Raw genomic sequence first — 13,832 nt, 5'->3', positions numbered from 1 at the left:
TCACTAGTCTCAAATGGAAGAGTTCTTAGTTTTTTAGCTGCCTGGTTAGTAGTGGGGTGAACAGGTTAGGAAATTCAGCCTGATGTCTTACAAAGCCCTCTAGTCCCATTTGTACCTGGTCTGAGAAGACATAGGGATAGAAGAACCAAAAAGGCTAGCCAAAATAACAAAACCAACTATTGTTTGAGTAACTACTTAGAGGTATGCATTGTATGTGACCATTTCCTTTGGTTGCATCAATATAGAAATGGAAATCTAGAGCCATGTTTGTCCATTCTCAAGGGAAATGGTGCTTATATCAAAGTAGTCAGTTGGCATTATTTCTCTAGGATAAAATTTTATTCTTAGAAAGTTTTTTAAAAAAATTGTTTCTTTTCTGTATCTTCTTTGGTCATGATAGTGTCTAGTTTAGGGAGACAATATGAAGATTGTGGAGGCAGAGGTGGAAAAGTGTAGACTACCAATTAGGGAGTATTTTGACAGATTACTAGGGAGAAAAAAAATGTTTAGTCTCCTATTCAGTCCTGACAGATTAATATGTTTATCTGAGGAAAAGTATTGGTGAAAATTTTTTTCTTAAGGCATTATAAGTATTAAATAAATAATTATTTTACTAGAGTTTATTTTCCAGTATCAAATACAATCACTAGTTTAGACCAATTCAATAATGAATTTAGAGTTACAGACTTTTCCCCCCAATAAACCTATTTGTATTTCATTAAGTGAAAATCTTAAGTAAGTTTTCATAATAGAAGTCCTTGATGGGGGTGGGGACGAATCTGTAGAGTGAGTCTGTATTAATGAAAGTAAAGAATAATGAACATATCAATTGTCTAATGTAATGACCTGTAGGTCATTTTTCTGATGGGAGATAGTAGGTTCTCTCATAACAGAAAAACTTAAAGAAAATAGAAACACATGTATATTTCTTTTTTGTTTCTTTAAAATCTTATTAAGGTTTTATATATTTATTGCAATGTTCTTTTCTATTTTCCTGTTAATCTTTTTCATGATCATAACTTTTCCCCACATGGTCACTTTTTCTTTCTTACCAAATTTCAGTGGAATTTAGCTCACTACTTAACTGAGTAATAATTAATTCTCATTTATAAGGGTTATGATTTGCTAGAGTTCTACTCAGGTTCTTGTGAAATATCATAATTTTCTCTCATTTTGTGAGATAGTAGCTCCCCTTTTCAACTGAGGGAAAAAAAACTTGTATTTGAAGAGACTAGACACACATTTCTGATCAGTGAGGTGGGACTTATGGATGCTTTGGTTGATATTTTTAACTGTATGTAAAACTGGTGTGTTTTAACTGATAACTTTATGTTGCAGTTAGTCTAAATGTTTTTGGAGAATTTGAACTACTGGACACAAGGTTTTCTGCACCTCTACATCCTCTTTCTCTGTCAGCTTTCATGTGATTAGGATGAGCTCTGTTTGGATCTTAATACTAATTATTTTTGCTGTCCAGTCAGAGACCACCATAGCATCATAGCAGTTGAATTGCCACTGCTGTTCATGTCTCACCTCTATCCTCTCTCTTCCCTGTTTCATAGGTTCAGCTGTTTGCTTTTTTCCAAACCCATGCCACCTCTCTCCTCCCGGTAGTTGACATGAGAGCCACATGTCATCGTCCCCTTTTTCAAATTCAAGGGTCTTCTGCTCTTCCCCCTACAAAGCCATGCTATTTTAAAATTCTAGGTCCTGGCACATTCCTGTGCCTATAATGTCTTCTCTGCTCTCCCCTTCTCCACTGCCCCCTTTTCATGAGTTTCTCGTCCTCAAGCCCCAGTTGTGATGTTACTTCTACTTAGAGATTTTTCTCAGTGTTCCCAGAAAATCAGTTGCTACCTCTTCTCCCAGACCATGTCCAGTGTGATCTTGTAGAATCCTGTGGTAGAATCTATCGTCTTACATTCTAGTATCTGCCATAGTGATTTCTATTCAATACATAAGGTAACACTTCTGTATGAATATCACATAAAATAATATAAATAATATACTTTTAAATTGACAAGACATTTTAAAATAGTTTTCTTTTTCTTTTTTTTTTTTAAAGACAGAATGCAGAATGGGACTTTAATGAGAAATCAGTGTGTAGTCATACAAGAAAGACAAGAGTTAGGGGTCCAGGGGAAACATATTCTTGATGGATTTTTTTTAATGTTCATTTTCTTTCTTAAAAGAAAAATAAATAAGAAAGAGATACATATAAAAAGTAGATTAATCAAAATGTAAGCAAGATATATAGACTGAAAGGCAGTGAGCGAAATATATTTAGGAACTTTATGATACCAGTGACTTGAAATCCCATAGTAAGTAGGTGGCATGATCAGAATTCTGTCATCAGTCTCACATTCTTTCCATTGGTGATACACTTCTGAGTAGAGAAATATTTATAATAGAAAGTTGAATGTTGTAAGGGTTCCGAGGGAGGGCAAGCAACTATAGCCTGCGACTTGGGCACTCCCATTTACAGGGGACAGATGGTATATGAGCCAGGCTTTGAACATAGAGGTGGGATTGACCCTGTGATGAAGTAGGTGGAGAGATAAGAACATAAAAAAGCTTGAAATGGGAAAGTGGCACATACGGGGAGTAGGCAATTTAAATTTGACTGAGTGCAGGGTTCAGAAAGAGCAATAGTAGGAAATAATGTCAGGCTCCATTTTGGAGCAGAGGAACATAGTGAAAGTTGTCTCACTCTGATCCATCTGGCAGCAGTTTAAGGAAAGTTTGGAAGGACTGCTGTAGCAACTCAGAAATGTTAGAAGATATTTTCTGTAGTCCATGAGAGGACAATGAAGGCTGAGAGATTAAACTGAAATCTTTGTAGTCAGAAGAAGATGAAAAATATTGGAAAGAACAAAACAAACTGACCCAGTAATTGATTAGATTTGGAGTAAGGAAGGGAATGAGAATGAATCTAAGGATGACTATAAACAGAGTTAAGCAGGGCACGTTTAATAGTAAAATACACTGAATTCGATATACATTAAAGAGAGATAAACAATGTCCAGCATTCCAAAAGGATTCAGACTGGAAATTCTGAGAGGGAACAACAAGAAATATAGCTTTTATGGGAGGAAATATTGAGGGCAGAAGGAGAAGGGGACGACAGAGGATGAGATGGTTGGATGGCATCACCAACTCAATAGACATGAATTTGGGTAAACTCCGGGGGTTGGTGATGGGCAGGGAGGCAGTGATGGGCAGGGAGGCCTGGTGTGCTGCCATCCATGGGGTCACAAAGAGTCGGACACGACTGAGCAACTGAACTGAACTGAACTGAATGCAAGGATTCTGCCTAAAGATGATAGTTGGTGTCATAACTTTGAATTATTTTGACAAGGGAAAGAGAAATAGGATAAGGCTACAAACTTTGGTGAATACCTACATTTAGAAATTGATTGAAGGAGGAAAAGCCAGAGAGATGGAAAAACAAACATGGAGGTAGAGAATTTTATTGTAGAAAGGATGAGGAGAATGAGAACTGTTTTGTCAAAACTGTTCAAATGTGGTATTTTGAGAGATCAATTGCTGTCCACAATGAGTTAAGCTAGATGGCCAGCTCTTAAAGGAATAAGCACATCACTTATTACAGGTTACTAGCATGCTTTCAGGCTAGAGGGACAATTCCAGTGGAAAAGGACAACATGAAGGTTCAAAATAATTGATGGAGCAAAATCTTAAAGCAGATGTTCGGGGGTGGGGCCATGGGTGAAAGTGTATGTGACAGTATTGGAGCAGGGAGCAGAAGAGAAATGTTTGCACTTTGATGTGGGCAAGGAGAGTATATATAACAAAATGATGAGGTAGAAAGAAAAATTACTGATGGAAATCATTTAGAAGTTGTCAGTCTCCAAGAAGCGTGAATCACGATCATTTGTGCAGAGCTGAGTAGACGAAGGATGAGACACCTAGAAAAATGCTGAAATGAAAGAACTGCGGAAGGTAATAGGGAATTGATTAGAGCTCAACAGATAACTTGCCAAAGCTTGATGAAGTGGCCTCTCTTAGCTATATTTCTAGGATCTGGAAGTTTATATTTCATTAATTAGATATTTTAGTAAGTGAACTACCTCAGTCATAAATTGAAATGCGTTTGAATTTTATATCTGAAGATGACAGAGATGATCCATAGTGTTGTTATTTAACTTTTGGTAAATGAATTTCTTGTTATATTGGTCTTTAAAATTGAACATATTAAATTTAGGCAGCTTCTCATCTTCTGGAAAATAAGTTGGGTAGAGTTAAGATTAAACAATGTTGTACAAGGCGATCAGTGTAACACTGAGATTTTATCTTCTACTGTATTTTCTTCATATAACTTTGACTAAGATGTGCTGTAATAAGGTATAGCCTTAGTATATTAAATAAAGAGCTATTTATAACATAGAATATAAGCATTTTTTCCACATACCATGGAAATGGTTCCAGGCCTCATGTGCTGATGGCATGTTTTTATGAACTATGCAAGTCTATTAGAGTTTTTTTTTTTTTTATGATAGCACAAGAGGAAGTATTAGAAGATTACTTTCTTTATTTTTTCCTAATCAAAATCTTCTATAATCCTCTCTAGCTGAATATCTTCTCTAAAATTATTGAATACTATGTTGTATTTTTAGCAGTGAAAAGAAGGGGAGAAAAGTGATACGAAAATTCAGAAATCTTCCAAATTTTTTCAGGGTTCTTTTTATTTAGTGACATGGTGCTTGTCATTCATTCTGGGGGCAAAAAACAGTGTCTGTTGCTGTATGTTACTTGAGTATAACTACAGTTCCTCTCTGTATGTTTTTCATGAGTGTATTTGTACTTCCCATTGCTTTTCAGAATCTTCACTCAGTAGCAGTTCCCCAGGATCTGGTCCCAGTTCACCAAACAATGGTCCAACTGGAAATATTACTGAAAATGAGACTTCAGTTTTGCCACCTACTCCTCATGCTGAGGTAAGGCTCTTATTATTTTGGTTGTTTTGAAAGTTAAATCTTTGATTAGCCCCCTAAAATTCAGTGATATTTCTAAACTGAGGTTTAAAGCCACCTGACCTTAGTTACTTTTCTGATAGGTTTATAATGTGTGAAACTGAGTATATGTGATTTTATTTACAAAGTTTGGATGATAATCACAGGTTTGAAAATGCTGAAATTTAATCTTCAAAAAACACACACACACACACACACACACACACACACTCTTAGTTGTGCTGAGTATACACTCACTGCCCAGTACCTGTACAACCCTGAAGTCCTTCTTCATGGCTCTTGGTTATTCTGCTCTGAGTAGACACATCAGTAAATGAAAACAACTTCATGCAAACCTTTCAGAAGAACAGTTGCCCAGAAAAGTAGGTTTGATACATTTGACCTGAAGAGTAATGAAAAATAGTTGTAGTATCATAATTGAGGAACAGAGTTCCACTAAGCAATGTGTTGAGGACCTTCTATATGCTATTCATTTTGCCTGGCAGTGAGGATAGACAGATAAATGATGTATGAACTCTGTCCTTGAAAAACAAAAAATTCAAGAAAATGGGTCTGAAATAACACATGATTTGTTGAAGCCAGTGATATAAGAATAGAAAACAGTAAATTTGGGAGTCAACAAGAATTTGTCTGTGTGTATAGACAATAGAATGGGAAAGACTAGAGATCTCTTCAATAACATTGGAGATACAAAGGGAACATTTCATGCAAAGATGGGCACAATAAAGGACAGAAAGGACAGAAATGGCAAGAATCTAACAGAAGCAGAAGAGATTAAGAAGAGGTGGCAAGAATACACAGAAGAACAAAACAAAAAAGGTCTTAATGACCCAGACAACCACGATAGTGTGGTCACTCACCTAGCACCAGACATCCTGGAGTGGGAAGTCAAGTGGGCCTTAAGAAGCATTACAACAAATAAAGCTAGTGGAGATGATGGAATTCCAGCTGAGCTATTTCAGATCTTTAATAATGAATCTGTTAAAGTGCTGCAATAAATATGCCAGCAAAATTGAAAAACTTGGCAGTGGCCACAGGACTAGAAAAGGTCAGTTTTCATTCCAATCCCAGAGAAGGGCGATGACAAAGAATGTTCAAACTACCATACTATAGTGCTCATTTCAAATGCTAGCAAGGTAATGCTCAAAATCCTTCAAGCTAGACTTCAACAGTATGTGAACTGAGAACTTCCACATGTACAATCTGGCTTTAGAAAAGGCAGAGGAACCAGAGCTCAAATTGTCAACACCCATTGGATCATAGAAAATACAAAGGTATACCAGAAAAACATCTGCTTCATTGACTATGCTAAAGCATTTGATTGTGTAGATCACAATAAACTATGGAAAATTCTTCAAGAGATAGAAATACCAGACCACCTTACCTGCCTCCTGAGAAACCTGTATGTAGGACAAGAAGCAACAGTTAGAATTGGACATGGAACAGGCTGATTCCAAATCAGGAAAGGAGAATGTCAAGGCTGTATATTGTCACCTTGCTTATTTAACTTATATGCAGAGTACACCATGCGAAATGCCATGCTGGATGAATCCCAAGCAAGAATCAAGACTGCTGGGAGAAATATCAACAACCTCAGATGTGCAGACGCTACCACTCTGATACCAAAAGCCAAGAGAGAGTAAAGAGCCTCTTGATGAGGTGAAAGAGGAGAGTAAAAAGCTGGCTTAAAACTCAACATTCAGAAAACTAGGATCATGGCATCTGGTCCAATCACTTCATGGCAAATAGAAAGGAGGAAAGTGGAAACAGTAGCAGATTTTATTTTCTGGGCTCCAAAATCACTGTGGACAGTGACCGCAGCCATGAAATTAAAAGATGCTTACTCCTTGAAAGAATAGCTATGAGAAACCTAGACAGTGTATTAAAAAGCAGAGACATCACTTTGCCAACAAAGGTCCATCTAGTCAAAGCTATCGTTTTTCCAGGAGTCATGTACGAATGTGACAGTTGAACCACAAAGAAGACTGAGCACCAAAAAATTGGTGCTTTCAAACTGTGGTGCTGGAAAAGACTTGAGAGTCCCTTGGAGAGCAAGGAGATCAAACCAGTCAATCCTAAAGGAAATTGATCCTGAATATTCATTGAAAGGACTGATGCTGAAGCTGAAACTCCAGTACTTTGGCCAGCTGATGCAAAGAGCTGACTCATTGGAAAAGACCTTGATGCTGGGAAAGATTGAAGGCAAAAGGTGAAGAGGGTGGCAGAGGATGAGATAGCATCACCAACTCAACGGACATGAGTTTGAGCAGAGATAGTGGAGGACAGAGGAGCTTGTTCATGGGGTCGCAAAGACTTGGACACATCTTGGCGACTGAACAACCCAATAGACTATGTATATAGTTTCCATGTCAGGCTAAGCAAAGGCAACAGCCACTCCTTTGGAATCAGCTGTTTTGAAGTCACCGTCATTGACTGAAATTCTGAGTTTTACTTCTCTGTCATTATAATGCCTCCTTATCATGCATTGCTCGCTACAGGAGAAAGCTGGTATAGTAACTTCTCATATATAACTGTGACATGCATCTTCCATTGTACTGTATAGAGTATGATACTTTGGAGCTGAAAGAGATTGATTGAATCTCTGATTCTTGAATCATCTGCTTTTCTGATATGTGATTATCAGACTTCCACTGGAGCACTCTTATTCAAAGGGAACTCACTTCACTGTTTCTTCACGCAATCTAGTTGATTTTGGACAGTCAGCTTGACTGATAAAAAGTATCTTCTGTATATTATGCCAAAATATATGTCTATAATTTCATACATACTAACATAAATATATAATAAATTATTTATAAGTCATAAATTATCTGGCTAATTGAAAGCAGATACCCAGAGGTTATCCGTGATAGGGAAAGAGCTGGAATCAGTGAAGTCACTTCTGTGAGGACATTTGTGTATTTGAGTCTTGAGTTTTGGTTTTCAGAAGAGAGAAGGCAAAGCCCTGTACTGACCAAAGAAGATGTTCTAATAGGAGACCATCCAACCCATGACCCATATTTACGCTACATTGGTGGGTCCCTCATCCCCACCCCCAGAGATATCTTGATGTAGACCAGGGCAGGGGCACGCTGTCTCCTTGCGGAGTTATAACCAGAATATATAAGGCTGTAACCCAGATTTTTATAACTTCAAATTGTTAATGTAATTTAAAATGCCCCAGATTTTTAGTTCCCTAGGTATCTGGAAAAAACAAATGTAAATCCTTTCTAGATGAATGCACATTCATTTTGTTTTACTTGTTTTTTAAAGATTCACTTGTTTGTTATTTGTTTTATTTTTGGCTCTGGTGGGTCTTCGTTGCTGCACGCGGGCTTTCTCTAGCTGTGGCGAGTAGAGGCTGCTCTCTGGCTGTGATGTGTGGGCTCCTCCTCATGGTCGCCTCTCTTGCTGTGAGCATGGGCTCTAGGTGTGCAGACTTAAGTAACTGCAGCACATGGGCTCAGCAGTTGTGTCTCGTGGGCTCCTGAGCAAAGGAACACACAGGCTTAGTTGCTCCGAGGCATGTGAGATCTTCCTGGGCCAGGTATCAAACTGGTGTCTCTTACATTGCAAGGTGGATTCTTAACCACTGGACCACCAGGGAAGCCTCTCACATTCATTTTAGACTTTAAAATTTTCTCTCAGTTTTCCAAGGAAAATGAGCAGAATAGATAGGAAACTTTCTTACTTGTGACTGTCTTTCAGGCATGTGAAGAACACAATTCAAGCCACTACATTTTCTCCAGTCCTCCATCTGTTTCTTGTTTCTTACCATCCCATTGTCCCTTTGCTTTTCATTTTTCTTTCTAAACATGACACCAGAGGAAATAAATATTTCACATATATTTGTGACCATTGATGTAAGATTCTTAAGACTATTGGTTATAGGTGTTGTATTTCTGTTAGTGCAATTATAAATTATATCTCAACATCAGTTAGTTTTCTGCAACCCTTTAATGAATTTTCAGAGAAAGTACAAGTTGGTCATAAATATTTCTAAAAAACTTTAGATTTCCATTTCCTCTCAGCTTAAAGAATGTGATTCGGTAGCACAAACACTAAAGGATCTGGATTCTAAAATGTTTATGGATGAATTCTATGTTCTTAGGAAATGAAAACACACTAAACTACATTCATTCAACAGCATTTATGATTTTTCAGAATTCATTATTAAAAGGTACAGAAGACCACTTATAGCTTGATGGTATTTTGTGAAGATTAGAAACAGCAGTTCAATGTTTTGTTCAGGAAAACATATGTAGGTAACAGTATATTTTTCAAAAAATCAAAAGAATGTAAAAAATCAAGGGTGTAATGAACACAAAATTTAGCATGATGGTTACCTCTCAGGAAGGAGAAAGACAGTGGAGGGGACATGGTTTGCTACAAAAAATGAAGATACATATATACCTTCATTAAAAATACAAATATATGCATGCAGTACTTAGTATAACAAAGAAATACATATTCATAAGACTTGAAATAAATGGAAATGATGAGATTTTCTCTTTACTTCAAGATTTTTAAAACCTGTTAAGTAGCTCACATTGTGTGACCCTATAATTAAATTTCAAAAGTATGTACAATGAAGACTGTAAATTAAAGGAATTTGCTTGTATTATTTTAATCTGTTGTATACTTCTAAAACCTTTACTGATACCTAAACACAAATATCTGTTTAGATGCCCAACAGTTAGCTTTTCAGCTAATTGTTGAACATATTCTTTCCTTCTGCCACCACCAGTTAAAAAAAAAAAACGAAAAACAGAAGGAAATGTGATTTAATGGAGTTTGAAAGAGTGGAGGTATTTCTTCAGGTCAGTGACAGGACATTCACCTCCAAAGCTGGGAAGACTAGTTCAAAAGCAAGCAGTGACTTACTTCATAATGAATTAATTGTGTGCCTGAACTATGATCCAAAAGGCCAGGTGGGCAGACCTTTATGCACTGATGGGTAGCCTCTCCATGGCCCAGAACAAAAAATCCAGCCCTGATGACTAACATGTGCTTTTCTGCTGCATTGCATTTACAGAGGTCTGTAGCATAATTCATACTGGGGAGGTGAGGAGACAGCAGAATTCAGACTGAAACTGTCAGCAAATTAATATCCTAGCTTTGTATCACCAAATCCTTCCACCTAAACTAAAGTGGAAAAAAATGTTTTTCAACCAGTTTTTGATTAATGATCATTTTGAATTGTGTGATATTTATAGACACCCTCTAAGATTAATAATAACATATAACTTCATATCAAAAGAAATATTTGGGGGTATGAAAAATTTACATCATTACACTTTCAAAAATTATATTAGTTGCATACTTTACCATTTATAAAATAGGCTTATTCTACCATCTTTGCTTAAGTAACAAAGTTTTGCAAAGCAGGTGAGTTTTCATTTTTAAAATAGTATAACAGTGTACGTTTGAATCAACTCTCTATTCTGTGACCTGAAATTAGAAAAACATGTCACATAATTCTTTCAGATCCCATATAGATGAATGGGATTCTACTTCCTTTTTGCTGTTTAGGAAATAGGAAAATAAAACTGTATTTCAGACTGTTCTTGAGGCTTAGGTGAAAAGAAAATTTTCCCTCTTATAATTCATCTGTTCTGTGTAATTTAGATAAAGGTTAAGACAGAAGCAAGAGGAGAATTTACTTTTAAGTCCAGGCTGAAGAAACAGCACCGTGAATTCAGATATTCCAGTCTTGCATTCAGAGGGCTACCAAGTAACGTGGCTGCAAAACCAACTACTTGGTTGCCATTGGTTAAGTCGCTAAACTTGTCCTGAATCTTAGATTATTCATCTAATAAATATAGTATTAATAATACCTACCCCAGCAGCTTTGTTGTAGAGAATCAGTATTTGGAAGGCAGGTGGTAAATTGTGGAACAAGTTCATTTTTTTGTTGTTATTAATACTGACTCCTGGTAGGGAAAACTCATTAGAACGTTTGTCTGCAAGCCAGCAAATCTCATATGAGAATGAACTTCCATATGCTCTGGCCACTTCTGTTCTATTTCTCTAGTTTCTTACACATGCCCTGTCCTAAAGCCGGCATCGCTGGAGCTACTTGGTTTCCCCATTTGTAAACTTGGTTGGGGTGCTGAAACCTCAGGAGTTTTTATTTCCAACTCCAGTCAGAGACGTCTTTACCTATCTAGTTACTTTATTGTTAATACTGTAGGCCTGTGGGTTCAAATGTGTTTCCATGAATATCAGCACCATTATTTTAGGCTCGGTAGATTTATTTGATAGCTATTTTAACAGTAGCCAAGCAGCTGGTTTATTTCTAGTTGAACATTAGTGGCTGGCTCTGCTCTGCGATTTTTAAAATAATTTTTTCCAGCAGATACAAACGATTTTAAAAATGGATTCTAATAACAAGGTTAAGTACTCTAAAATCATTTGAACTGTCACTTGTTTTGCCTCAATCTCACATGACTCATCTGCCGATTGTTTCATAATAGTTGTTGTGACATTTGCTGTAAATGTTATGCTCCCTTCTGAGTGGGTGTAGAGCTTCGGTTTTAGATGACTGCAAATAAGACACTCCTCATCCAATCCCCCAAGGGAAAAGAGGTTGCTATGACAAAAGACTCATTTACGAGGAATAACATGAGTCAATATTGTAAACCAAGACTTTTAACAAAACATCAGTGACTTTTAAATACAGAGGAAGCCCCTGTCAAATAATTTTTTTGTCTCCAAACCATTTTATAGTAATACATTCTTGAAAACCAAGTGAAAGTGAGTGTTAGTTGCTTAGTTACCTCCAATTCTTTGACACCCTATGGACTGTAACCCACCAGGCTCCTCTCTCCATGGGATTCTTTGGGCAAGAATACTGGAGTGGGTTGCTATTCCCTTGAGTGTCCAGTAAAAATGAAAACTTAGAGATTTTTACTGCCTAAAAAAATTTATTTATCACATGGTGATTTTAATTTTCTATCAGCTGTCTGAAACGAGAAGAGGAAATAAATACCATCCTGAAAAATACCATGAAAGCCATAGGCAAACATTAAATGATTAAGAACTTGAAAAATTTTTCATCGTTTACTTGTTTGTTTTTTAATGTGGTTCTTCTTTTTATTCAGATAGACTAGATTTAGGGATTTGGAACCTTTTATTAAAGACAAAACAGTTTGAGGCTTACAAGCGTGTCTGCCCAGATGCCACTCTAAGAGAACAGACATTACCTGGTAGATCTAGTCAGCTGCTCACATCTCAGGAGCTGCCCTGAGTCAAAAGCCATGGAGCAGTGGCGCTTGAGTGTAGGATACTTCGACCACACTGTTGTACACCAGTCCAGACTGCTGCTCACCAAAGCCTTATATTTATATTCCTTTTCTAATGCTTATGCTAATTGTATATAATTTTGAACATGCAGCAACTTAAAATTTTTGCATCCACTTTTTCTATGAGCTTCTTAAAAAGTAGGTGATGACATAATTAGTGTTCTGTCAAGGGTCATCTGTTGACTTCTTTGTCTTAAGAGTAAGAAAGGTAGTCCCTTCCCTCCCTCTTTCCCACCCTTCCTTTCTACTTCCTCCCTACCTCCCTCCCTCCATTACCTCCTATCCCTACTTCCATTTTCCTTGCCCCTATAGGAAGTCATTTTCTCCTGTTTTCTTGTTTGTTTATATGGCTTATTACATGAAACATGTATCTTTTGTTTTGAGCTCATGAATTTTAATGGGTATAAATGGTTTGGTGCCATCAGTCTCTTTTCATTTCTTATTTTTATGACTAAGCATGTCTTGTTATACCCAGTCATATAATGGATACATATACCTAATAATTTGCTTTTAATCACTGTAGTAATCCATGGCGAGCACCGCTCCATTTTACCTACCTATTCTCCAATTGGATGCCCCAGTGACCTCCAGTTCTCACACCACCAAAAAATGCTCCTGTGTGTATGTATACGCATCACCTTGTAACTAAATGATAATTTCTTGAAGAGCAGAAGAATCTCTGGGTCATAGTGTACAGTGCTGAAATGTTCTCCAGAATAGCTATGCCTGTCCACAGTCTCACCAGGAATGTGTGATGGTTTTTGCTTTCTTAGATCCCTTGAACATTTAACATTGTCTATTTTTCTAATTTTTGCCAGTGTCCATTTCATAAGAGAAGTTGAATCTTTTGATTGAAACTAATGTCTTCTTGATTTCAATGGCTAAATAAATAGATCTAGTGAGATACATGTGATTTTTCAGTATATGGGTATTTTATATTAATAAAATATTAATTTTATTTCAGTATTATCCATAAGATATTGTTCCAGTTGCCATGATGGTGAGAAAAGTAATTAAAACTTGAAGGTCATTATTAAAATATGGATAGGCCTCCCCTGCCCCAACACTCGATTCAGTCATACACCTCTTTCCAATATCATGCTCTTTCTGGTGAAATGCTGGTTGTCCATCAGAGCCTAGTTTAAAATTGACAACCTGCTCTGTGCCATTGGTGGAGAAGGCAATGGCACCCCACTCCAGTACTTTTCCCAGGGACGGGGGAGCCTGGTGGGCTGCCGTCTGTGGGGTCGCACAGAGTCGGACATGACTGAAGCGACTTAGCAGCAGCAGCAGCACAGGCCATTAGAGCCAGTTCTCCACTTTCCTTTGCACTTGTGTGGTCTAGGGCTTCTTTGTACCCTTCCCACCCTGTACCACCCTGTTGTTGTATTGTGTGTGTTGCTCAGTCGTGTCCGACTCTTTTCGACCCCATAGACTGTAGCCCGCTGGGCCCCTCTGTCCATAGGATTCTCCAGGCAAGAATACTGGAGTGGGTTGCCATTTTCTTCTCCAATACCACCCTGTTAATCTAACTTAA

General features: G+C 37.3%; 1 protein-coding gene across 9 annotated transcripts in view; it reads left to right on the top strand.

Moving 5' to 3' along the window:
• Positions 1–13,832, top strand: part of HDAC9 (histone deacetylase 9) — a 1,025,726-nt gene that overhangs the window by 598,415 nt on the left and 413,479 nt on the right. For all 9 annotated transcript variants that reach the window (XM_010835593.1, XM_010835596.1, XM_010835590.1 and 6 more), the window contains one exon: positions 4,840–4,955. In XM_010835593.1, coding sequence (XP_010833895.1) covers positions 4,840–4,955 — 116 coding nt within the window. The remainder of the gene's footprint in view (positions 1–4,839; positions 4,956–13,832) is intronic.

Source organism: Bison bison, unplaced genomic scaffold (assembly GCF_000754665.1).
Source record: "Bison bison bison isolate TAMUID 2011002044 unplaced genomic scaffold, Bison_UMD1.0 scf7180017864044, whole genome shotgun sequence".
Lineage (NCBI taxonomy): Eukaryota > Metazoa > Chordata > Mammalia > Artiodactyla > Bovidae > Bison > Bison bison.
The sequence above is the reverse complement of the archived record's forward strand: the minus strand, read 5'-3'. Positions and strand labels throughout refer to the sequence as shown.